The 27,599-nt window shown below is 37.6% G+C and overlaps 3 protein-coding genes across 4 annotated transcripts in view; all 3 read right to left on the minus strand.

Annotated features, from left to right (window-relative positions):
• rassf5 (Ras association domain family member 5) overlaps positions 1-9,272 on the minus strand; it is a 41,621-nt gene extending 32,349 nt beyond the window's left edge. Inside the window, exon 1 of the mRNA XM_079857778.1 lies at positions 8,496-9,272. Coding sequence (XP_079713904.1) covers positions 8,496-9,159 — 664 coding nt within the window. The 5' untranslated portion in view covers positions 9,160-9,272. The remainder of the gene's footprint in view (positions 1-8,495) is intronic.
• A 58-nt stretch (positions 9,273-9,330) lies between these two features.
• ikbke (inhibitor of nuclear factor kappa B kinase subunit epsilon) lies at positions 9,331-20,700 on the minus strand. 2 transcript variants are annotated; one of them, XM_079857776.1, is made up of 22 exons: positions 20,326-20,700; positions 20,064-20,146; positions 19,033-19,154; positions 18,808-18,945; positions 17,775-17,910; positions 17,384-17,565; positions 17,034-17,194; positions 16,697-16,807; positions 15,248-15,427; positions 14,819-15,015; positions 14,572-14,630; positions 14,399-14,490; positions 14,166-14,267; positions 13,989-14,049; positions 13,788-13,903; positions 13,119-13,195; positions 12,515-12,554; positions 12,330-12,431; positions 11,864-11,960; positions 10,885-10,976; positions 10,743-10,814; positions 9,331-10,660 (listed from the first exon to the last, which is right to left on the minus strand). In XM_079857776.1, exons 3-22 carry the CDS (start codon positions 19,144-19,146, stop codon positions 10,597-10,599), a joined length of 2,193 nt encoding a protein of 730 aa, XP_079713902.1. In that variant the 5' UTR covers positions 19,147-19,154; positions 20,064-20,146; positions 20,326-20,700; the 3' UTR covers positions 9,331-10,596. The 2 variants fall into 2 exon arrangements, with proteins under 2 accessions (XP_079713902.1, XP_079713903.1); XM_079857777.1 differs by having other exon boundaries at positions 20,238-20,505.
• A 1,730-nt stretch (positions 20,701-22,430) lies between these two features.
• The window catches only part of srgap2 (SLIT-ROBO Rho GTPase activating protein 2), a 91,548-nt gene continuing 86,379 nt past the window's right edge, over positions 22,431-27,599 (minus strand). Inside the window, 3 exon segments of the mRNA XM_079858055.1 lie at positions 22,431-24,780; positions 25,690-26,008; positions 27,352-27,498. Of these exon segments, the coding sequence (XP_079714181.1) occupies positions 24,310-24,780; positions 25,690-26,008; positions 27,352-27,498 (937 nt within the window). The 3' untranslated portion in view covers positions 22,431-24,309.

A 27,599-nucleotide genomic window follows, 5' to 3' on the forward strand; every position in this document is an offset into this window, starting at 1 on the left:
TTGTTAGGGTCTTATCAGTATTTCACAGCCAAGCTTTCACAATCAAGCTCACACACAGATAGAAAATTCAGTGTCAATTTGAAAGAGTACTTCTAAACTTCAGTCACATCTATAGTTATGTTCTGTAGACCTAATCGCTCAATAGATTGGCCTTGTTCACATTGCAGCTTATTCTGGACAAGAACAATCTAGTTAGAAAGAAAGAGACCGCCTGATTCTGGCACTAGCAGGTTTATATGAAATAGGTTATGCTACAATAATAGACTTGACTTGACAAAAAAAAAAAATGTATAAGAGGGTTTAAGTTAGTGAGTGTATATGTATGAAAATTGTAGGTAAATATGATACAATGTTATTTTAATATTATATATATATATATATATATATATAAAAAATAACATTATATTTTAATATTATAAAATAACATTACATATATAAAAAACCAAGGAGATCTTTAAAGCCTAAAGTAAGTTTTACATGATTACTGAACAGTTGACTGATTGTTTTATTCATTACTCTGGCCTATAAGTATTTGTGTTAACCTTATTCAAACACTCAAAACTTCAATATGAAACTTTGAATCCTACTTGAAAAGTTGGGTATTTATTTACATCATAACATGAAAAATTCACACCGCCTGCTGCTGATCTCTGTCTCACTCAGCATGTGTCATCCACATCAGTGAGTCAGTGTGTGCGGGAGCTGATGGCTAACGTCATCATGAAGCAGAAAGGGTGAGAAAGTGCTGCCGTCATCTTAAACGCTCTTCAACTCATAAACATTTCTGTACCAGAGATTAAAAAGGTTCATATTTGCCAAAAAGCTTAAGAGCTAATTGGATTGGCCATGACAAAGAAAGTGAAGTATGCTGTGACTTAATAGCCAGAATGATATTATGTGATTCCATAAGCAGAGCAGTCAGTCTGTGGCATTGCACTGACACTTTCCAAAATGTTACTATACGCTACTTGTCCATGTCCATACAAAAGCACTGCTATGAAAACTCAAGCACCCCGTCCATCAACTTCACATGTGAAACCATCCATCTACACTGAAGACTTTCTCTGAAACACTTTGAAAAAGGAGAAGCCTAATAAGTATATCTTGCTTTTCATTCAAGTATGATACTAAGTGAACAGAAGGGAAGTTAACTTGCACTAAAGCAGATCACTTTTTATTCATTATGCTGGTGTACTATATCCCAGTCTCCGTCTACTCAAAGAGGGATTCCGGTCCAGATCAATGGGAAATTCAATTTCAACTCCCTTGGCTTCTGATCAAAATGCCATTTTGCCAAAAACAGCACTGAGATCAAATTCATCCACTGATGCCTAACTCGACTTCATAAACAACAAACGATCCATGAGAATAACAGACGGGAATCCGTATGATATGATACACTGGGTCAGTATGATTCCACAAACACAATGTAACATTTTTCAAAACTCCTAATTTATTAATAAACTAATTAGACGTGAATGATGCCTCAAATTGGGTGATTTGTTAGGGAGAGGTATTCTTTTACTTTATAAGCAATCAGAGATACGATTTTATAACTTATATGCCTGACAGATGATAAAATTGGCAAAAAACAAACAAATAAAATAAGGAAGGAGAGACCTGAGCCATATCAAGGAACAAAAATATATAAAAAAATTATCTTAGTACTTGATTGCCTGTATGCAACCACCCATTTCACAAGAAACCTATAGTAATGCAATAAAGATCACCAAGAACAAACTAGATATCACCCATAACCCCTTAAAACTACTTAGAACAACCTACAGATTACCCTGAACCGCCTATAGATCACCCTGAACTCTATAAAAAACAATTAACACTATAGAAATAATCTGATCATCTGAAATCTTAAGACAGAGATCACCAAGAACACCCTAGAGATCACAGAGAACCCCTTAAAAACACTTAAAAACACTTAGAACACACCTGAAATCCAGCTGAACCCCCAAGAAACCACATAGAACACCCTAGAGATCGCCCAGAACCCCACCTAAAACACCAGATCACCCAACACCCCAGCAACTGAATAGCAACAGCCTACAGACCAATCAGAACACTCAACTCAACTCAACTAGGATTGCCATAGAAATCACTCAGACCAGGATCTTTTCTGACCAGGATCAGGTAAATCTGTGCCACTGGTGTTGAAAAAGTCACTATAGTACATAGTGATAACTAAGCATTATTCTGACTGACTACATGTATACATGATTACATTGCACTCTGTCTGCCTGGTTTACTGGTACATTCTAGAACCACAGAAGCTTTTAACGGCTAAGTTACAGATCAATGTCTATTCAACACATGAATAGACAACAATAGATACAACATGAAAGAAAAAAAAGAGACAGATAAGGGAAAGGAAGGGACCAAGAGAGCAGGAAAGGAGAGCAAGAATGTGATGCGCTAACAAGAACAAAACAGGGCTATTTAAGGAAGGTGAAAGTCACTGCAGAGCTCAATGACAGAAGCCTAATTGGACAGTTCTAGCCACAGAAGATAAAAGTACATTGAGTTCGAGTCTCACATTCACTTACTGAACCAAATCCCATTTCATCTCAGTCTCCTTACACATATTTCTCATCTCTTAAGTTACCTGATAACATGAGGGTCCCACTACTGCTGGAGCGCCGCAGCATGCGGAGGCCCTCGGACCAGGAGCGGGACTTGGGCAGGCGGCGGAAGAACCGTCCCAGGCGCTTGGAGACCTGTCCAAAGCAGGCGCTGGCCACCGCCTCCTCTGTGCCCATCTCCGGCAGCATGACCGCCGCTATCTGTGGCCTGTTGCGGCCATGACCCAAGTGCCACCACTGAGTCCCGCTCCAGGTGCCGGTCCGTGATCGGCCGCCGTCCCGGCTGGGGCTGGGCGCCTGCGGCTCCGTTGCGTCGTGGTGTGGGCTCCCTGCGCCAGTCGCTCCTGTGTGTCCACCATCGCAGGGCTGCGCTCGGTTTTGTGTTGTGCACTGAATGCCCCCCTCCCTGCCTTTCTGCCACCCTGCACCCCTACCCTCTGACACAAGCCCCCCCTCCGCTGACTGGTACTCTCTCTCCTGTTCTTCTCTCTCTGCGTCCGTGCTCCTGTTTTTCTCACGCAGTGCAGAACTCGTACCAGCTCAGACTGCACCCACTCATCCTGCTCTCTGCAGCATGTTTTTCATTGAATCCTTAAAGGCACAGCCGCACTGCACTCTTGCCTCCTACTCTCTTTTTCCTCTCCCTCCCTGTCCTTCTCTCTCCATCTCGATCGATCTCTCTCCCTTCCTCCCTCTACGCCTCTCTCCTGTCACTCTGTGCCATCATGCCACTTCCTGTGTGAGAACACACTCCCACGCTTGGAGAAACCTGTTGTCCTGAAGGACAACTCAAGATCTGAACACACAAGCCCTCCGTTCTGCATCTTCCTCCTTTTCTCTTGTGTATATCTATAAATAAAAAGAAATGAGAGCAGCGTCTTGCTCCATTTCTTTCAACAACAACGATTACAGCATCAGTGAAGGTTTTGATTGTCGACATAAGACTTGATAACCTCCATAAATTACCTCACCTGCCCCTCATGTGTGGCTCCTTGCACATATTCCAATTTAGACATTAAGATTGACTGTCCTGAAATAAATGGATATTAATGATCAAATACCTCAATAACCCACCTCATATTCCAATTTAGAGATTCAAATAGTTTGATTATCCCAAAATAAATGCATATTAAGTCTAAAAGTAGAACAAATACCACAGCATATTTTGTTGTTGGCTATGATAGATGGGGTGGCACATTTCCTGCTGTTCTCACCCCAGGTCTCGCAGAAGAGAGAATGAGTCTGAGAGAGATAGAGGTGTAGAGAAGTGGCCAAGGGCAGCCTAATTATAGCCGAAGATATAACTCCCAACAGCCCTGTCACACTTTTGCATACTCACTCCTCCTTTTCAGTAAGAACTGCTCCATACATCCCATCACAGAACTTATTAACACATCTTCATACAAAAGCATGAAACACCCCACTCTAAACCTCCAACTCAAACTGACTGTCCGATACTAAACTGATCAGACCATTAAAAACTTCATGCAATAGCTGCCTATCTGGCCTCTGAACACCGTGAAGCCACAGTACTGAAACAGGAATTTAACAGGCCCAGTCCATCTGTAGCTTGAGGTGAATGTTGTATTAAGAAAGTAGACAAAGCATCTGCTGTATAACGGTGTTTCAACAAGGTTAACTCTGTGCACACTGAACTACTAAAACATCATTTTCAATAGGTTTTTGTTGAGCACACAGTCAAGCTTGTACCAGGGGTTTGATTTGGAAGTAGGCCTACTCAACTTGTTTTAGAGGTTCTCTAATCGTGTTTAATGAAAAAAAGAATGGGAATGGGATTTAAGAGCTATAAATGTTTACTTATCAGTTTAATTAAAAGGACAGGCCAATTATAATGCATATGTAAGATCCCATTTCTCTCTCCTAATAAGTTGAAGCCTAAATGCCAGCAATTTAAACAATATTTCAGGCCTTTCTGTACTTTTATGTGTGGATGCTGAGCTTCTGAAAGTCAAAAAGTATCATTTCATCTACCCAGTAGCATCCCTTTACCTCAACAAAAGGAAGACATTCCTCTTTCTATCATTATAGTCTGTCTGAAACTTTTAATTAAAAATCAATCCAATGTCTGACTGGCATCCATAAGCTATAATCCATTTGCAATATGGCTAAACGCAGTTTTACTCAAGCATGGATTAAACACAGGCAGACAGGCAGCATCCCTCAGACGGATGGGTGCAGGATTGGGTGGGGGAGGTAGCCAAAATCCCGAGCCAGATTAGACACATAAAGCCAGACTGAAGAAGAAGGAGAGAGCAGGTAAGACTGATGCTTTGAGACAGGCCCATGCAGTGAGGAACCCTTTTTTAAGACACCAACTCACTCACTGAGTCACACTAGCAGGGAGTTGGAGCGTCACGTGAACAGGCTGCCGGAGGAGAATTCACTTATTCTCCTTGACTAAACCTTGAGACCTTGTCTAAACCTGTTGTGACTCAGCATATAGCTTATACACGTCATGTAAAGGGAATGTAATTCAGAAACAGAACTCTATAATGGTAGTACTAAACACAATAGAGCATGCACTATGTCTTTCACAATCCGTTTAGATATGCATTTGTGCAACTGAAGACTAATTGGTTTCAGGTATTGGCAATGTGTATTGTCTGAGCAAGAAAGAGCCCAGAGGAACATTTTATTGCTCGAAGGTTATTCTTTCTTAGGACAAGAGATTTCAGATTTTTTTCTCATAAAAATGCTTTTTTTTAATCCTGGTTTTATCCAAAATTGGTTCCAAATTTGTCCAAAATTAAATTGAACAAAAAATATTTAAAAAATAAATAAATTAGCCAACAAAACTATAATGGTTACATGGGGAATTAATAGCTCCCTTTTAACATAACAATTGCAGGTTACCACTTTTTATAGTGTAGAGCAATACAAAAATGCTATGAATAAATCAAAATAGCATCCTCTGAAACTCAAGTGGAGACTATTAAAGGGGTATTTTATACAAAAATTCTGTCATCATTTACTCACCCACATGTCTTTTCAAACCTGTATAACTTTCTTTCTGGAGAACATAAAGATATTTTGAAAGTCAATGGGGTAAAAACAACATTGTACTTTCATTGTACGGACAAAAACATCTTCTATTTTCTTCTGTGTTCTGCAGAAAATCATACAGGTGTGGAACAGCATGAGTGGGAGTAAATTATGACAGAACTCCTTTTCAGTTGAACTCTCCCTTTAAGTTTTTTTTCCTCTCAGGAGAAACATCTGAGAATCAGGTGACTTCAGCAAAAAATCTTCATTTGTTCTCTTTTGAATCATATTGTTGTCTAGGATAAACAACTGACATATTTAAGAGATCTCATTTGTGTTTTTTCTATCCTTTGGGAGAGAGTATGAGAACAAAGGAGCTGTTTACTGACGAATGCAACCACTGATGTTCTCTGACTGCCTCTTTCATTCAGTGTGTATAATTACAGGCTGTGTGCACTAAAATGGTAATCTCTAGTAGTCAAGACGCTCCATCTTTAGCCCGTCTGCACCACCGCAACCTCTTGAATACACCAATACCCAGCATGCTCCAAGACACTTCTAAACAAAACAGCAACAATTACAAACTACAGTGTTGTGCTTTACCCATGAGTGACTTTTGGTCACGTACAATAACTCTGCTAGGGGCGTCTCAGAGTACTGCACTACAGAGCAAACAAACCAATGGAGGCATATCAGGACATGCTCATGGAATGCTACACAAAACCCCTATGAACTGAAAACGATAAAATTTAGCAACTGGAAAACCCCAAGGCATCCCATACTGAATATCAGTTGCAAACCACAACAAAACTACCAGGAAAAATTACACCCAACCCTGGCATTTACAATGAAAGGTTGAGGAAAAAGAGGAAGAAGCACTTAAAACTACGGTTTCAATGAAAATAGTGGAACTCATTGAATATGATAAGGAGCTTCTGCAAACACTTTCAACATTTTTAATAGTTCCGTATGTGAGAGATACAATATTCTGCTCAAATGGCTGTGCATTTTAAATTTTGGGGTGAACTGTCAAATTTACAAAAGGGGCATAAATAGACAATTCACCCAAAAATGAAAATTCTGTCATTGCTTATGTCAGCACTCTCTTTTCGCTCCATACCTGTATGACTTTCTTCTGCTAAACACAAAAGAAGATATTTTGAAGAATTCTGCAACCATTTTAGTCCATATACAACTAAAGTCAATGGGTCTAAAACAGCATTGGACCCCACTGAATTTCACTGTATGGGCAGAAGAGAGAAAGGCATAATAAATTAATAGGAATGGACTGAGGGAGGGTTAAAGAGATGCCCAAATTTGACTTTTCACTGCACTGGAAAGGCAGAACAGTCATTGGGTTTAATGTATAATGTCAGAACCATCCTTAACTTCTATAAACCCCTGCAATTTCACTGTCTGACTTTTATCAAGCCGTTCGCTGCAGTACGTTTCCCAAATGAAAACTGCTGACACGCTGCTAACTCAGCAACGCTTTACACACACACACATGACCGAACAGATGCACCATGTGCACACAGACTGACAAAAACCCAAAACTTAACACACAAACACTCTATTCTCAGTGTGCATCAGGGTAAATGTATTCATTTCAGATCACGGTAGGACATTAGAGCACTGTACGATGTAATTTCTCAAATAAACTGCATAAAGCTACTGTCATTGTATTCTACATCATTCAGATTTACTTCTGTATATCATACTAAATTAAACAGCACTTGAGTCCAGCTCTCTTTTACAAATCCGTTCAAGGAAGTTTTATTTATAACAGAGGTTTCTGCCATTAAGAAACGCCACTTAAGAGAAACGGCTGTCCTTTAAAGCAAAAAGAAGATTTAATAATTGAATGAGCTGAAGTGCATGATTGGACAGTGGAGTGCAGCAAGCAACAATGGTGCAACAGCAATGCCAGAGCACAGGCATATCACACAAAGAGAGGTAGCAAGTACTCTAAGATTAAGAAAAATCCTAAATAAGAATTCAAGAATTTAGGTGCACCAAGGCAAGTGTAACTCACATGCTTCAAATGTTAGTCATTCCTATCTCTACTAGCAAGAAAAGTCACAGTATTAATTTGAGAATCCCCAGTGATCTGGAGGGGGTCATCAGAATCCCACCTTCCTCCTTCATATATAACTAATCAAATATGACAAATAATGAAACAGAAAAACAAACAATGACCTCTACTGGAAACTCCCCCCTCATCCTCCCTGAACCACCACATGTATCAGCATGCTTCATCTTAATTAAACATACTGGAAGTTCCTATAACACTGGAGCCGTACAAACAAACAACCCCTTTAGCAAAAAAATACCAGCAAAACCAACACTTGTGTACTATATAAACATTATGGACTTTTACTGTGTTTCTCTTCTCTGTCATTTTTCTTTCTTGTTTCACAACTAGGCTAACTATCTCATGTTTCTGATATAAAAGTATCAGTAAACTGAAAACACATAATGATAAATAAGCAAAAACTGTTTATCTCTTTACCTCTCAGTCCATACATCTATAATCAGTTCATTCTACACTATCTATCCCCCATCAGTCCATCCATTCTGTCTATCCTATCTATCTGATCATTCATCTATGCAATCCATCTTTAATTTATCAATCCATTCATCCATCCAACTCTCTCCACCCATCCATACAGTATTTCTAACCATCCATCGGTTCATCCATCTGTCAATCCATTCACCTATCCATTCATCCATCCATCCATCCATCCATCCATCCATCCATCTATCTATTTAATCATTCGTCTGCATCAACCCATCTTTATTTTATTATATAAATGTATCAGTATACTGAAAACACAATGATAAATAAGCTATCTATCTATCTATCTATCGTGAGGTGAGGAGATAGCCGTCTCTTACTTTGACACTTGAGTGCAGCGCTGTTGATCTGACGGCTGCAGGCGTCGCACCAGTCCTGACTCAGCCTCCTGGAGGTGAAGATGTGGCCCTCTCCCCTCTCCGCCTTCACCCTCGGATCTCTCGGGGTGAAGATGGACCATGCCTCCATCCTCAGAGGTTCGCTTCGCATCTTCACCACTCCTGACCGTGCCTGTGTCAGCCTGTCGATCTGCAGTCCCTCCAGTTCGTCTGGCGAGCAGCTTAAGTTAGACCGCGGCGACGAATTGCGAACTTCTTGCGGTGATGAAGACGCATGGATCTTTGCCGTGTCCTTCACGGAGCTTCTCCGGCTCCCGGCGCTGTGTCTGCGAAATATTCCGTTGTTATTGTTAGCGTTCTCTCGGTCCATGTCCACTACAGATCCGTCCATATTACTACGTGGCGAACCAGCACTAGAGCCTCGGTTGTGTGATGCTGAAGGCGGCTCGTGATTGAATAACAGGAGCGATGCTGAGACTGCGGCTCTCGCGCTGTCCACATCACTCGCTCTGTTTCGCATGATCTTCTCCAGCGACCATTTACGCGAGAATTTCTTTCTTTCGCTCGACTTCAGTTTGTGGAGAAGTTGCTGATCCTTGTCGAGGTGGTGTTGAGCAGGGTGCTGTCCCAAAGTAACGGACGCCATGCCTTTCGGCAGGAGTTGTATGTGCGCTGAATACAAACTAAATTGAAGCGCCAGCGGCGAGCGTGTGACGTGCACACTGAACCAGCCGCGCGCTTTAAATGTCACTAGAATAGCGGGCGTGCGCGAGCCTGCCCCTCACAGACTCATGATCTCACGATCACTTCTCTTATTCCACTCTTCTAGTCAATTCACCTTTATTTATATATCGCTTTATACAATACAGATTGTTTCAAAGCAGCTTTACAGGGATAAACAGAAAAAATAAAGGTTCAATGATGCAAACAGAATTCTATTTTGCTGTAAAGTAGCTCTAAAAAGAAGTGCCATTGATCAGCTGAGGTCAGTTCAGCCCATGATTTTATATTTATTTCGCTTTTTCCATAAAAAAGTGTGTAGACTTTTTATATCCACTGTCATAGGCTACATACATACATGTAATTGCTTTTAGTCAATATTCATTACATAGCATATAATTTGTATCATTTATTAGACTTTTTGTTAAAATTATTTTAAGTTTAAACAATGTAAGTTTCATCAATTGTGTTAAACATTTTAATAGTGCAGAGTCTGCAAATTTCCGATTACACTAGAAAGTGAAGATCTTAAAAAATACAAAACATTAACAAATCTGTTTGCAAACTGCCAAAATGGTAAGTTAATAAAATTCCATGGCAAAACAAAACAAACTTAAAAACGGAACCACAATGTGGTCTCTGTAAGGTCACCATAGTTCCCCCCAGCACAAGGAATTCCCCATAATGTGACATCAGAACCCACCCAACAAAAATTTTACTTTCACTTCAAGTAGTAACATGAGTCTGTTGACTCAGTATTTGTAGGATGATAATCTTTGCACGATTCATATTTTTCAGAAGCCCAGCTGAATACTCTCAAACAAACAAAACTGTGTTTTGTGATTAAGCTGCTGTGATTAATAGACTAATTAAATTATTGCAGTTATCTCTCAAAACCAGAATCGATTACACAGGGCAGATTAAACACCTCTCTCTTTATTCCATGGCTGTGCAATAATGACACTAATATTGTCAGCTGAATGCACAGTACCATCAATATTTAAGTCTCAAGATTACTCAGGAAAACTGATCTAGCTAGTAGTTACAACTGATCTATATTTCTTTCTTCTTGGCAGTGTAAATCCATACTTACTAGACTGTATAAAGGTAAAATCCAGTAATTACATTAACACTGACTTGACAAAATGTGTAGTTACCTCTTTAAACCTCAGAACACATCATGCAATTTCAGATGCCTTCCCTGGTAATAGCCATTAATCTGTTGTTTAGGGTTAGAGAGGTTTAAATAAGGACAGTTTTGTGGTGTCTGTTTGTATTGTCTATTTGTTTTGCTTTCTCTTTCCTTTAGCTCAGAGATCTGGGCTCTGTGACATTGTGTTGCATTCTGTATTCTTTGAGGTCTTCATGGTCTGTTGGGTTGAGGTATTTTTGTCTCCACTGGAGGTGTAGAAGTAACTACAGAAAGGCTTAAAAAAGATGTCTTGTTAAATTTCAAAGGATTTTTCTAGTGTACACAATAACAATAGCACTTGTAGCTAAACACCATACCTTTCTATCATATTGTTGTTATTCTGCAGCTCCCGTGCCACAGCCTCCATCTCATCCTTTAATCTGTTCATTCTGGAAACAATTTGATTATTTATATGTTGGAATTGATAAATGCCGTCTCATCTTCATTACAATGACATACTTGAGAATCATGTGCTCATCTTTTTTCAGTCCATCCACACCCTCAGCTCCTATTGGCTGGTGGAGAGCTCTTAACAGAACTCTGTCAAGAACCTGCGAAGGTGGAGAAAAGGAAGGGAAGGTGGTCAGGTTACTTTCAATCCAAGCTTTCTGACGATCAGGTATAAAAGTCAAACTTTAGAATAGATCAATCCAATTGGTTTAGACAGAAAAACGTGAATTGAGGGAAGGAGTTAAGCGTTGGGAACGAGAATCGTTGGAAGTTGATTAGAAGTGATGGCAGAACTAAATGAACTGAAACTGATTTCACCCAGAAAGTTTGCAAAAAATCTCCATAAAAATCCATAAGCTGCATCCAAAATCGCATACTATATAGTAGGTAGTACATTTGGTTTGAAACTTTCTTTGCAACAGTTTAAAATAGTATATTCTATATAGTATGAATGAAATTCGGACATACTACATCTGCCATGTTGTCATTGTCACGTGACATACGTCATCAGTTGCGTCGCTTCACTTAAACTGTCCACTGAATGCGCGCTTTAGAATCTCGGTGGAAGTAGATCAACCGGATACTTTTCTACCAACTATGTATTCGGACACACTACTCGGCTCATATACTATTTTTCGCCAACTATATAGTAAGGAAGTAGGCATATTCAGATACAGCGATAGTTACTTTGCACAAGGCAGTATTTAGTTGTAGTTCAACTAAGGTGTAAGTAAATTAGGAGAACTGCTGTGAAAAAATTAAATTCTGCCCTTACATTCTTTTCCAGATGGGATTGAGCCAACAAATTTGTGGTGTAATTTTTTTTATGAGTTAAAAACACAGCCATGTTCATTTTGGACGGGATTAAAATCACAAAGCGAGTCTGTGAAGCACAAAATTCACCTAACCTCCTTAGGGACAACTAGTCATGCCTGAAGAGGGCTAAAGACAGACTATGTGTGTATTCTGTGGGAATCAGAGGGCTGACCTTGTTCTGCTGGGCCTCACACACATGCAGATCCCCCATTCTCTGCCGCAGGACACCACCAAAATGTTCTAGACTTGTCTGAATCTCATAGAGAACTCTGTAGAAATAAGACTCACATGGTCATTGAAATATGTATGGCATTGACAAGCCATAAAAACAGTGTCAGTAATGAATAGTGTATGAAATGTGTTTGATTTAAGCGGAAGCTGCTAACACAGAGGTTAGTTATGTGTTGGGAAGACTAAGAATATCTGGAGACTGGAAACAAGATTTACTGAGATTATAATACTGTTGATCCGTTGTTGTACACATGAACAAGTCTGTACTGGCACTAAAAGTCACTTCAGATGAAAAATCCATGCCAACTAATTAAATGTACAAATGCAAAGAATATTTACTGCATGCTGCTATCAGTCATCATAAGTGATTAAATGGTGTGCTCTTACTCATCTGACCTCTGTCTTACCTGTTCCAGCTCCCAGCAGCCATCAGAACATCCAGGTACTTCTGCAAACAGTCATCCTTGAATAAAGTCTTGACTTTCTTTATGTATGAAGACAGATTGAGCCTGGGCAGAATATAGCAGTTTCTCAGTTTAATTACCACAAGAACAGACACTCATTCAAGATGCTCCAGGTGTTGAATACTTACTTCTCAAACTTGTGAATCTGTTCGTCATTATAGCTGAGCTCTGGGACAGAAAGTGAATGAATTAGCAGCAGTCAGAGAAATTTTTCAAAAACTTCGACCCAATACCGTAGTTCTTTTTTGTGTGATTGCTCAAGATAAGCTCTATTTTCGCTGACTGGCTTCTCTGCAGAGTCATATCTAACATTATCAATGCAGCCAGGCAGAAAGGGGAGTTCTATTCTTCTGTCTCCATGCTTGCCTGTCTGGAATGGTCCTTGCTGTCAGATAAGACAGCACAACAGTGCCTCCTCTCCCTGCAGCGGGTACAAGCAACACTGAAACTAATCTCACTAATCTCAGCAACTGGCTCCACTCATAAAACTCCACGTCCAGCTTCCAGGACTGCGAGTGACAGAAATGGGTCACTGCCAGTACATTCACAGAGTTCAGTGAATTTTTTGCTAAGAGTCCTAAAACCACAGACTGGTTGAGAAGAACTTTTATCATGGGTTTATAGCCTTTATGTAATCTGCAGAAATTCAGACCTTTTTGACAACAGGTGTCATGAATTTGTTTTGTGTTATGTTATATTGTTATATGACAGGAAAAACATGTTTCCACTTACTTCCTGTCACTCGGTCTTTGGAATACTGCTGATGAACTGCAACAATTTTCCTTGACAAAACCTCCATCTTCTGGATGCTGCATTAAAGAGAAGGTCAATTATTTTCATTATTACTGTATTAAAAATGTCAATAATCACTGTATTAATAATGATTTAAAGATTATATAAATAAAGATTTATTTATTTTATTATTTTTATAATTATTCATAATTGTATGTCACAACCTTCCATAATAATATGCTAAACTAATAGAGCTTGATCAACCATTTCCAGCAGAATATTAAATAATTTATAAATCTTAAATAATGCGTGTGTGTGTGTTTGTTATGTATGGTATGTAATATGTTTATTAATTTACAGAATAAGTTCATTTTTAAATCAACATTTGGATAAATGTTGTGCTTAAATGTTATGGTACTGGATGAAAAAGTTAGCTAATTAATAACTTGAATCCATACAAATAAATAAATAAATAAATATGTGTTCAATAATGTATAATAATTATTGAGTAACATGTTAAATAACAATATTTTAAATATTAACACCATCAATTGTATTGAAATTTAGTTTCAATGTTTTATAAATCAAAATAAACTTGGCACCAGCATAATGATTTAATACTGTGATGAAAGAGTATGAAAATCATAAACTGTATAATTCCCAACTGACCTCTTATCCTGGGCCAGTGTCTCAGAGTGTTTAGACAGCATCACATGCAGGTGCTGTAGTTGATTCTGGAACTCTCTGATTCCAGTGCTGTACATTCGCTGCAAATCCTCTTCTATCTACACACAATGATAAACCTCAAGGATGCAAACTATGGCGCATTCTAATTCATTTATTCAATATACATTTCACAACAACTCTTACCAGTGGGAGCTTCTTCTTAGAGTCTATAAATTCAGGAAACTCATGTGCAAACTTCTGAGTGCTGGTTGGGAAGAACGAAGAGATGTCCATCACTAAATAACAACCTTACAACATAATATCATGAAACTAATGCTTACTGTAGTTTAATAAGCTTTATTTCAGTATGCAAATTCTTACAACCGATTGAGACTCTCCTCTGTGCTGATAGAAGAGAGCAGCTTCATATTCACCATGGCAATCCTGTGCGCCACATTACTGCATTCAAAGCCTATGTTTTCACTGAAAAGTCAAGAATATTGTTATTGGACACACTAAAATGTCAAGGTAATCCCGTAATTGGTGGTGTTTTCTTGTGGCAATATTTATCAGGATAGTGACGCATGCAGAACACTGATAATATTAGCACTCACATGTAGCTATAGAACCCCTGCAGAATCAGTTCTCTGTACTTCTGGAATGAGCGAGCTATACGCAGGTACTGATGAATGACCCCAACAATGCTCTTTAGGAGGAACAAAAACAACAGTGTGAGGTTTAGGGATAATAGTGTTATAATGTCCACCAAAAATAAGCACTTGCTTACCTTGGAGAAAGTGTAATCTGCCATGACGTCAAACTTTGTAGGCATGGCGGGGGCTTCAGCTACAGAACAGATGAAAATAGAAGGGATGGTGGAAGAATAAAGAAGGGAAGGAGACCATGCAACCTCTCATTATTTGTAAAAAATACATTAAATTGAAAAATATAAACTTAATACTCACGCAAACGCAAAGTGTTCATAAAACGTCTCATAAGAGAAAGAAAAAAAATCGAATTTATTGTGTCCTTACGTTCTCTGTATGGATGTCCTTCTAATTTCTCTGGTCGTCGGCTGATCAGAATGATAGGGCGGTCTGGACTGGTGGGAGGAAGGTTTACTACTTTCATGCTCGGCTCCAATATGAGAGGATGACCCTGAAACAGGTACTGTTGAGCCGCAGGTTCAATTCCAGTTTGGGCCTGAACATCCTCAAAAAAGATTGAGACCCTTGAGGAGAACAACAAGAAAATATATATTTCGGAAAAGTCATTCAGAAAAAAAATTGCACCCTCATTCATTCCTCCATTGTAGAAAATCATTTTTAAATGGATTTACAACCTATGACCAAATGGCATCTATATTTACAATATATTGAGAAACTGAATTTTCATATACAGTAACTTAAAAAGAAAAAAATATATAAACAGATAAGGAATCTCTTTTCTCAGAGCACACATACGTGTTGTGAAAGTGGATGTAGATGCTGTGTGTTGTGGCCTGCTGGAGAGAGAAGATGTGGACAGTGATGCGGTTCAGGATATCAGTGGTAGCAGCAAAAAACTGGACAAAGTCCCAACACTTCTCCTGATTGGCCTCCAGTATGCTGGCCAACACTGGGATCAGCTGAGTCTTCAAACCCCTACAAAAAGATACAGAGCCATTGGTAAACTGCTCCCGAACTCTAAAGGCCCACAAGAAATAGTTAAACCCCGGGTCAACAGATTCCTAGGTATTCTTGCTTCTCATTTCACACTGCTCATAATTTACCCAACGTTAACAATTAATCATGGGAATTCATATGCTGACGTTTCGCACTGCACATTACTAAAACCTGGGATAACATTGTTATTTGTGGTGTCAGTGTGTCTGGAAAAACATAGCACACAACCGGTTTACATAAAGGCTCTAGCATTGTGCAACTTCATAGTACTGCCAACCGCTTTCAAATATTTCCTGAATGGACTTTTTAGACTATAAAGATAAAAATTAAACGGTCTCTTCTTCACTTTAATTGACGCATTTTCACTCACCATTCCTTCCCCTCCAAAGGGCAGTGTTTCTGTGGCCATCTAAAGCATGTGAATATCATGTGATTGGGTGTCGGTTGCTAAGCATCTAGCCGTAACATTATAACACCACATCAAAAGCGGTGCTAACACTGCTCCAAAGCAAGGTTTCATAAACCCAGGTAAAAAGCGGCGCTAACACAGCTTCTTAATTAGAAGTGTGAAACGTTTTTTCTGCTTGGGGTTAAAAGCGATGTTTAGAACAACTATAACCTGGGTTTAAGCGCAGTGTGAAAAGCCCTTAAGAAACTTCAGTGTTCTTTCAAGCATGTTAATCATGATGAATGAAAGCATGCAAAAAGCAAACAAGAAAAACTTTGCATCATACACTAAACGACTTAGGATCCCACAATAACAGACTTTAGAAGTTGTTCCGAACACAACAAACTCACGCAGAAACATGCACCTTGCTGCTATGAGATGCTTGACAATTGAAAACTGTAAAATCAGTCAACTCCGACAACCCAAAAAACGCAGACTGGCTCTGACTTTCGGCAACTAGCATAGAGTCATCCAGACTGTAAATTGTGGCAAATATCTAGGTTTGTAGTGTATTCCACACAGTAGATGTGACTTTTTTCATTTGAGGTGAATGAAAACAAATCTGTGTAATGGGTTCGAAATATTGTGGACCTTGGTGTTGATCAATAATTTTGATCGACAAAAAATTACGATCTTAATCCATAAAAACATATTGAAAGAATGGTATTTTCCCCTCACAAACTGATTTTCATTTGCAAACAATAAATAATATAGCATTGCTGACTGAGGTCCATGTACAATATCTTTCCCACTACTGTCTGTCTTCAATGTTTAACACACTTGCACATTAAGTAACTCACTCTGAGAGTTGGCAAAAGTGTGGCAGTTGGTAGCTCCAATCAATGGGTCCGTCTTCCACCTTCTGCACACCTGCTATGGCTCCCTCTGGCTTCTCTGTCGTGATCTTGTACCTGGGAAGAGCACCAAAAGCCACCGAAAATAGCACAAAAATAAGTCTAATGCAAATAGAAATGCAACACATCACACAGGGTTAGAGCTTATGCTTATTTTTAAAAGAAGAAAAAGCTACTAGTAGCTCTATTCATGATCAATTATTCTATAATTTACAGTTATGATTAATATATAATTTATTATAAAAAATCCAAGTAAACAATTTTTTCAAAATCCATTTCTTACATGATCTTCTTGTTTTTGCGTGGGCCTCCATATGGTATGAAGGGAAGACTGCCAGCGGCAGCATGGTAGAAGGTGACGCCAATGCTCCACAGATCCACAGATACACCATAAGTTTTCTGCTGAGGTTTCCTCAATACTGCACGCTCATACATGTCCGGATGCTGAAACGCATAAGTTCAGCAGATGAAGAGTTATTATATCAGAGACAGATCACAGGTACCACAACAAAAACCTGATGACATTTCAGATATGATGTGCTGCATTTTCTGTGAATGGCTAAAAAAAATACAAGAAGATGAAGCGAGTTTATTGAACAATTGTAAAGAAATTCACCAGCGTTTCCTCCTTACCAGATATTCCTCTGTGCCATATATGGACATAAACTTCTCATCGTCCTCCAACTCACGGGCAGCACCAAAGTCCGTCAGCTTGTACACCGAGCGGCCATCCTCACCCACTTGCCTCATGATATTTCCAGGTTTGATGTCCCTATGCACTATTCCATTCTCCCGCAGGTGGTTCATTCCTTGGACTGTAAATGTGCAAATGGGAAAAAAGCACAATTTATCCACAGTAATGCCTCCTAACAAGAGCAGAAACGTCACGGTTACGTACGTACGTAACCCTCGTTCCCTGAAGGGGGGAACGGAGACGTAGTCGGACGTACCGTACTGATTGGGAACCACTGATCTTACATACAATTTACATACCCAACACTTAATTTACTCTGTCGGTTCTTACCCACACACTGCAATACGATGAGGAACTCGGACTCAGGAAGTCCAAACGCATTCTCAGGCTCCTCCAGCAGGTTCAGCAGACTGCCACCTGAACAGAGCTCCATCACCAGAACCTTCTGCTTCGAGTTCATATGCATCTGACATGCACAGGAATAAAAATGGTAGTGCTTGAAAAATGACATTTTCAGATCTATTTTAGGTGAAGAGTCATCTGAGTTTTATAGAATGTTTGGAAATAATTGTCTCATTTCATGTCATTTTAAGATCAAATTATATTGCCTTTTTATAATTGATACGATACACATTATTTTTAAGTGGCTATAACCAACTTGCAGAACAGATTTTTAATGGTTTTATTCATACTTTTTGACACAGTCCACAGACTACAACAATAAAACATAATATGTAGCATGAAAATTTTATTATTATTACTATTACAATTATTATTATATTTTTGCCATTTATGCCACTATAGTTTGATAAAAAAAAAAAAAACAGTAAAAACAGTAAAATTATGATTTATTTCTGTGATGGCAAAACTGAATTTCCAGCAGTCACAACTCCATTGTGCTAAAAAAACATTTATTATTATTATCAATGCTGAAAACAGTTGTGCTGCTTAATATTTTGTTATTAGGTTTTTTGTGGAATTTTTTTTTTTTTTTGTATCAACGTCAAAGTCTTTACTGCCAAATTTAATGCATCCTTGCTGAATTAAAGTATTTATTTCTTAAAAAAATAAAAAATAATAATCTTACAGACCCCAAACTTTTTATACATCTATATAAACCCTTTGCAATACGAATGGTTGCAAAAAATATCATCATGCTTTTTTATGGTTATGTTTGGCATTTCACTGTATTAAATAGGCTACCATTGGTGTGTGCGTGCTGTTCTATAGAAACAATACAAACTTGCACACAGTTGTCCATAATTGACCCAGACACCATGCATCATAGGAAACTGAAACATCAAAGCATTCTATCATAGCGGGAAAATCTTAAACAGCGTCACAAACCACAAAAGATACGTACCTCCTCCACAGCAAAGAGTTTAACAATGTTGATGTGATTGAGCCTCTGCAGCACCTCAAACTCCCTCATCTGCACCTCATACGGCCTATTGTAGCTCGCCAAGTTAAAGACCTTCACGGCCACCAGCTCACCTGTTTTCTACAGGAATATAAAGTCATTTAGCGTGAAATGTCAAGTCTATGCGCTGTTTTTGTAAGGGAGAAATCAGTGTTGATGGTAAAGTACTTTGTTTCGTGCTTTGAAGACGCTGGCTGTCGCCCCCTGACCAAGAACATCATCCAGGGACCAAAGGTGGCTTGCTGTACTTGCCGTCATTGTGTTGACACAAGCGGATGACATGATCGGATCTGTGTATGACAAGAAAAAAAAATCCTCTAAAGCAGTAAATATTTAATGCAAAGTTTTATATTTAATGCTCTAATTTAACTGCTCTCACAATTTAATCGCTCTCATGATTGCACTTCATTTAATACTGTCATGATTTTACCTTTCCCCCAAAGGTACTCCAATTTTATTCATGGGATTAATAAAGTACTCTCAGTGGCACCAAAAACTATTTGAACATTTAACACAAAAATGTGTATGTGTGTGTGTCTGTGTGTATGTATATGTATGTACACACACACACACACGTCCATATGTGTGTGTGTCCATATATGTCCATATGCAGAAGTTCATACCTGAGGTAAATTCCAGGTAATATGTAAATCATGTTGCCAATTAAAATATATAGTCCACACACACCCCATGTGTGTGTGTGTGTGTGTGTGTGTTTGTCCATATATGTCCATATGCAGAAGATCATACCTTTGGTAAATACCAGGTAGGCCTAATATGTAAATCATGTTGCCAATGCCAACTAAAATATATTGTACACCCACCCACACACACATTAATAAATATTGCATATAACATATATATAGTATACATTTCATTGGCAACATGAGTTACATATTACCTGAGCTTAGGTAAGTTATGAACTTCTGCATATGTATATGGACACACACACACACACACACACACACACACACACATCCATATGCAGCATACCTGAGCTCAGGTAATATGTAAATCATGTAACGTTAGCTGGAAACCCTGGTCTGTTCAGCTTTGACAATCCTACAGAACTTAAGATTTAAGTGTTTTATGTGCTGAACGTACGGTAAACAGAATCAATCTACGTATTTCTCTCATCGAACCACTTTTTAATCAAGTGTGATTAAAGAGTGTAACGTTATTAATCAAAAGTGACTTGCCGATGAATTTTTGACCTCAAAACGTCTTAACAGTCGCATCACAACAGAAGAGTCAAATAAGGTCCTTTTCCTTCCTAAATGACCTGCAAACAAAGAGTAAGAAAAAACATCACAATATTTCTGCGAAAATGAGTTATTATTTATAGAAAAACGATATGTGAATAAACTGCCGACCCTCTGAATACACTGAGGATTTCCCCTTAACATCATCATCGTCATCGCTCTGATTTGACAACACACGAAAATACAAAAACAAACCAACCATTTGTGTGTAAGATACCGACGCATTTTCCACTTTAATCCGAGTTTGTCAATCCGTTTGAGTTTTTCTACAGACTAATTACCCTGGCAATCCTCCAGTAGAAGTTATAAGAGCAGCTCGACGGAAACTTGGTCACCGTCACCTTTCCTTTCATTTCTGTTAGGAACTTCCTTGTTCGGTGCATCGCGTTGGTAAAGGGTGTATTTGTGTCTCCGTAGATGATTTTAGACTAAGGTTAGAAAGAAAAAATAACACAAGTTAAAATGTTATATTGTGGGTCATATTATTTCGTTTATTTTGCAAACCACGAACCAGTTTAGTCCACAATAATAAAAAAAAGAAAAGTGACAACAAACCAAAATATTTATGTCGCCCTCTAGTGGATGACTTTTAAATCACAATATAGTGCACTTGGAGGGACGAGCACATTCTTCTCTAGAAAAGCTTCTCACTTCTGTTCAAAGAAAACAAGAGGAACGTTTACCTAGATTAGCATATTCTAGGAATTTCTTTACAAAGCTTTCTTAGATTTCGGAAAAAAATGTCGATATTTCCTGCTAAGGCCACTTGAAATATATTTGGAATTTCCTTAAGAACACAATAGGCACTTTCAGGTTCTTCGCAACATTCTGACAGTATCTTTGACTTGTGTACAATTTGTGTCACAAATAAATACTTTTTTTTAAAATTATATATATATTTATATATATATATATATATATATATATATATATATATATATATATATATATATATATATATATATATTAGGGCTGTCAAACGATTAATCGCGATTAATCGCATCCAAAATAAAAGTTTGTTTTTACATAATATATGTGTGTGTATGGTGTATAATTATTTTCTATATATAAATACACACACATGCATGTATATATTTAAGAAATATTTGCATGTATATACTGTGTATATATATTTATATTATATATCATTTATATTATATATAAATATTTTATATATAAATAACACATTTTTCTTAAATATACATGTGTGTGTATGTGTGTGTACTCCATACACACACATATATACACACACATATATTATGTAAACACAAACTTTTATTTTGGATGAGATTAATCGCGATTAATCGTTTGACAGCCCTAATATATATATATATATATATATATATATATATATATATATATATATATATATATATATATATATATATATATTAATCCTTAGCAAGAAATGTGGATACTCTCTCTAGTTTCCTAATTATAATTATTTATTTTTTTAGTCCAGTGAACAAACAGAATCAGACTTCATGGGAAATGGGAGCCGTAGTGGGATAGTCCCTTTCTCGTTTTACAAACTTTTACACTTTTATGAACTTTGTATGAATGCTTTTTGTGTAATGGCAGGTAAAATTGCTTAATGCCAGCCACTGTAACAAGACATCTCAGATTGACACTAAAATGGATCAGAAAGATATCTATGCCCATTTATATTTTAAAATGAAAAGAGAGAAAGATATTAACAAAAAATACAAACTTTACACATTTTACTATAGCATTTAATCAAAGACAGGTTTAGAAAGTATTTTTTTATTTCAAATGAAAAACGTGGCTGGTAAAATTGAGAAAAAAGATCATTTTCATATTTTACACTTTTTTTATTGAAACAATTAAATTAAAGACATTTTTAGCAAGAATTTTGCTTTGAAAGGGGAAAAAAGTGGCTGTAAAATTGGGAAAAAAGGATCATTTTCATATTTTACACTTTTTTTTAAACAATTAATTAAAGACATTTTTAGCAAGCATTTTTCTTTGAAAGGGGAAAAACAGTGGCTGGTAAAATCGGGGAAAAAAAAGATAATTTTCACATTTTGCATCTTTTTATTGAAACAATCAAATACACGTTTAGCAAGCAAATTTTTTTTTTATTTAAAAATGTTTACTACAAGAACTACACGTGGAATTATATCATGTATATTTGAGTGGCAACTATTGCTGTAACTGTACAATATTGTACCAAAAAGAAAAACCCCACAAACAAAATAGGAAAAAAGAAGAAGAATGTACCTCTGTAATGTACACAATTGTATATACAAAGTACATCTGAACACAGGTTTCTCTGGTAACAGATATCTGAATGGACAACTATAAATATATCTGACAAGACAATTCATTTTACAGTCTTGCATCAACTGGACAGGAATTACATTTTAACAATAGTTATGATTACAAAAAAGAGAAAGAAAATCACCCTCACTTAATTTGTTCACAAACATACAATGCAATTTCAAGTGTATAATGATTGATTTCAAATTTACTCAATGAAAGACAACATTTTGTGTGTAAACAGAGGCCTCGGCCAACAGCATACTATTAACATTACACATTTAACACACACATCATGAATTACCTGCTGTCATTTGCATGTAAAAGTCCCACCCACAAAACAACTCCAATAAGACAGTTTCCAGTTGCCTTTTTGAGGTATCAGGAACAACACACACAGAACACTTCCAATCATTTACACATGAACAAATGTCACCACCTGTGATGTTTTCAGAACACGACAGCAAATTCAGAAAATAATGCGTTAGAAAAAAGCTCGTCCTCAAAAAACGAAACAAAAAAACCTGACGTTACTTGGGGGAAAATGCCTCGGTCATAAACATCTTGATCTGTCCATTGATATTTTCCAGCAGTCACGGTCAGCCATGCGAGACTGTTCAAGGCTTGTAATGCTTCAAAGTGAACTCATTTTCTCCAATAATAAGGCCTCGCGTAGGAAAATACAGACTTGTCCGATCCATTCTGTCGAAGGCATAATCAGGCTGTGTGAGGGACATTTAGCTAGGCAGATTGTCAGACCTTTTTGCACATTTGATCCTTTCTGAGAGTGAAAAACTGAGGAAAGCGAGCTGTTTTTACATGCGTCCCCCTTTAGTCAGTTTGAAGTCTTTCCCTTTTTGCATCGTAAAGCCATAAAACTCTAAAAAACTGCTGTTAGGCTGCTAAGATTCAGAATATACATACTGTAAACACACATACTAATACATAGATACCATGATACAGACCCAGAGGTGATTAATAAACTATAGGGAAAATTAAATAAAATTATTTTTCTTTTATCTGTTTTTGTTTTTTTATACACAGGTGATGAAGAAATAATGTGCTTGCATGACATTCCTCATTTTTAGACACTTTTTTTCCAGTTATAATCATAATTATTAAACTTATACAAAACAACACCCTCTTTTAATGTGCCCACTGATAGATATAATAGTACAATAAAATGACATGTTAGACTGTTATAATCATTTCAGAAGTGCTTTCGACCGGTATGGAAATTAATCTGTTTGTTAGGGAAGCCGTGTTCGTTCGCCATGCAAATATCTTGTCAATCCTCATGCAAAGATGGTTCCTTCACCTTTGTCACGTTTAGGTGCACGTCTATGGTTGGATTCGCTAAAAGAGAAGCAGAAACTGTGCCGATGTGGATTATATGGCGATAAATGCACTGTAACTAGTGATAATCGTATGACAGATTTGTAGAATCTGTAGAAAAAGACAAGTTATGTTGGAGGTGTCATGTGACAAGGATTTTTTTTTTGTTCGATTCCCTGCGATGCTGTGCCGTCTGTAACGAGATTTTGAGAGGAAAAAAGTGTCCACAAACGCTGCTTGTTTGTCCTCAAAGTCCCTTTCCCATAAAATCAGTCTATACAGGCAGAAAAACTCCAAACCACTCATTTAGGATTAGAAAAGAGGGATTGCTGATGTCCATGTCTCAATCCAAACTAAAACAGTGCTGTAAAATCACTCCAATAGTTTATTAAGTCCACACACACACACACTCATGCTCACTCACGCAAGCTTCCAATATCAGTTTGAGTCAGTTAAGTTGTCTGCAGTTTTCTGTTAAGATCCCAAAAAAAGAAAAAAAAGAAAAGTCAGTATCAGAGGGTGCTCTTGGAATTACTAAGAAACAGATTGAAATACAGGCTGTAAAGCCTCAGACCGGACAGGACTTGTCGGTGGGTGGCGGAGGGGGTGGTGGTGGTGTTGGTGGGATGGTGGTGGTCGGGGATCCCATCGCTGGACTGCCCCCAGCCGAACTGCTTTTTGGGAACACAACAGGCTTGGGTTTGGTGGCTGGGGGTCTGTTATCTCTGAAGCTGGAGCCGGAAGCAGACAGACCTGTGGTAGACATTGACGAAAGAGGGCTCTTGGGACTGGGGCTCTTGCCGGGCCGGAAGGTGGAGGGCATGTCGCTTGCCGAACTGGCGCTGCGCTGCAGAGGATGCTGGGAGGAGTCGGCCTCGCGTAGCAGGCGGGAATGAAGCGGGCTGGAGGGTTCAGACGCCCCGCCGCTTTTTAGCTGCTCTAGAGTGTCAAGCACAACATCAGGAGCGTGTTTGACACTGCTCTGCCTCTCCAGCTCTCGCAGCTCACTCAGAGCCGTGTTCATAGTGGCCTCGATGTCCTGGGGGAAAAAGAGTAAAAGAAGACAAAAACATAAAAATTTGATATATATATGTGATTATTTTATATTTTATATATTTGTAACAAACAACACTTCTCATGCTGTTCTTCTTATTTTATTATTATTTTTCAATTTGACATTTATTTAAATGTATTATTATTTTTACATTCTAAAATAAATATATATAATGCATTTTAATTAATTTCATTTATTGTATTATCATTTAATTTAATAAAAGACTTGAATTCACACACAACATGTTTGTGGTCTCGGCATAACTTTAAATAAATGTATCTCTTATGAAGGCCTAGTTAACTGGTTAATATATCATATTTTGTACGCAAACAAAATATTATCTACAAATATATTACAATATTACAAACAAAAAACGATTTTTTTAAGTGTATTTTAGGAAATGGTTTTTGATTTGGACCCTGTATGGTAGCCACAGTTTGATGGTGTTTAGTGCCATTTTTTTTAGTACTTTACTTTTTTTTTTTTTAGTACTTTACTCCTTTTCAAAAAGACAACATCTGTAGCTTTAGTTTTAGCCAAGGTCAGTCCGTTCTGATATCTGTTGTACAGGCAGTACAACAACAAAGGATGACTTGACCGCAGGAACTCCAACTCAATTACAACCACAGTCGGGATCGATCCTGGACCTCTATCCAGCCGTGAAATTACAGCTCAAAGAAAGATAAATGGGACGCTTTAATACACAGACACTCTGGAGAGCTCAGCACTTTTTACGGAGAGGAAATTGGACTTTCAGTTTACCTGCGTGTCATTTTTATTCAGTGTAAGTTTGCATGAAAGCTGACAGGGTTTGAATGTTGCTGTATTGAAATAATACTTTTGAATGAATCACGTGCAGCAGTGAAGAACTGAATGATTCTGGGCTTGTCGTACCTGTGAGCTGTGCTCCACCTGAGCGATGACGTCCTGGTCCAGTGGTCTGTGGTTGCTGAAACTCTTGGATCGTCCTGCAGGCGTAGACTTTCGGAGCTGAGGACCTTCCACCTTAGTCTTCAGAGATGAGTGGCGAGTGATGGAGTTCAGGACGCTGTGAGCGCTGACTGGTCGCTTGTCTGTGCCCTCCTTGGCCAGTCCGCCTGCAGGCATGGAGGAGGTCTTTAAACCCCCTGCTGCTCCAGATGAGCCCTCGCCAAGCCCCTCCACTGTCCGGATTGTTCTCCGGATGCTGGTTGATTCTGGGCGTTTCCTCAATCTGAGGTGGATAAAGTGTAGGCAAAATGACAATATTATGAAAAGAATTTATTTGAATGATATGAGAAAAATTTTATTGTAATTAAGACATTTTAAGATATATTATAATATTAGATTATTTTAAATATTTATTACAAAATATTGTAAATATGTCATATCCTTTTTTAATATATTTAATTAATATTTCTAACCATTATATATTGCTGTCAGTGCTGTCAAACGATTAAAAAAAAATCAATAATTAATTAAATCACAGATTTTTCTGTAATTAATCGTGATTAATCGCACCTAACATTAAAGTTTTTTATATATTTTTATATTGTAATAATTTCACATTTAATCTCCAGATTCATGTAGAAACAACAAACAGCCAGTAGCCTATATTTTAAGTATTTGTTTAATGGCATCTTTTTTTGAAAGTCTCTATTAAATTGATATTTTTCTAGATTTTAGCCATTAATTATAGCCATTCAGCATCAAAGTATAATTGAAAGCTATATATTTATTAGGCTTTAATAAATAAATATATAAATAACCCCTATAAACCCATTATAATAAATGTCACATTTACCTATGCCTTTCAATATATCAGGGCTCATTTTTTTCTACTGGTCCAGTCAGACCAGTTTAGATTTTTACTTGCCCTGTCAAAATGCACAAAAAGTTATTAATGTTTTTGTTTTTGACCCATGTAACCTTGTAAACAGTGCTTTAAGATTTTCAGGTAGGTCTAACAGGTAGTTAATATACAGAAATTGAATAAATTTATCAAACCCTTCAAAGTCTTCACTGAATAAATTATAAATTAAATATAGATTAATCATTATTAAAGCTACAAAAGTTATTCAGTCAAGAGCAATGAGTGATTTTCTCTTTTTCTTTTGTTCTTTGATTATCCTTAAAGACATCCTCTGTCACTTTAAGATTTTCACACATCCCATTTTCTCACAACACTTTACGGACTTATTTTTAATTCATTTAAGACTGTGCTTGCGAGAATACTAGACAAAACGGGCATTTGCGCATAATTTTGTGCAATTTTGTCTGTTCAAGTACACACGAGTCACGTGTGTCACAGACACAAGCCAACACTGCGTTCTCTATTGTGTCTTATCACGCTTTAATGGTTTTAAAGCATTTGCATGAATCAGAGCGTGATCATTTAATGTAATGATAGCCAAATGCTGCACTGATTGCGCTAAATATTTTTAAAATGCAAAAAATTATTTGCATGCGTTAACGCGTTCATTTTGACAGCTCTAATATATAAATATACATTTTGACAGACCTAATATATATAATATAAATGTTTTCATTTTAGTTTCACCATTTTTATCAACTTACTTGTTGAGGTTAGCTAGGTATATATCAGCCACATGACCTCCAATGGGTGAACTGGCACTGGCTCTGGCGGACACCTTCTCTTCCACAGAATCATGGGATGCCTCTAGGTCAGCTTTGGGACTTCCTCTGCCTGCATATCCATCCGGCCTATTACACGAAATCACAGACACCTCTAGAATTAACACACTATAGGTGGTCTTATTACTAGTTAAGATCATACATGTAGATGAATAACTTCTACTAGCTCA

The sequence above is a fragment of the Squalius cephalus genome, assembly GCF_949319135.1.
Source record: "Squalius cephalus genome assembly, chromosome: 22".
Lineage (NCBI taxonomy): Eukaryota > Metazoa > Chordata > Actinopteri > Cypriniformes > Leuciscidae > Squalius > Squalius cephalus.

Coding starts and splice junctions, on each gene's coding strand:
- ikbke (XM_079857776.1), bottom strand. CDS start 19,146: ATGTCATCCGCTTGTGTCAACACAATGACGGCAAGTACAGCAAGCCAC. Junction 16,808..17,033: donor CGCAAAAACAAGAAGATCAT/GTAAGAAATGGA, acceptor TGCTCTTCCCAG/GTACAAGATCACGACAGAGA. Junction 10,815..10,884: donor GATGAGCACATGATTCTCAA/GTATGTCATTGT, acceptor AATTGTTTCCAG/AATGAACAGATTAAAGGATG.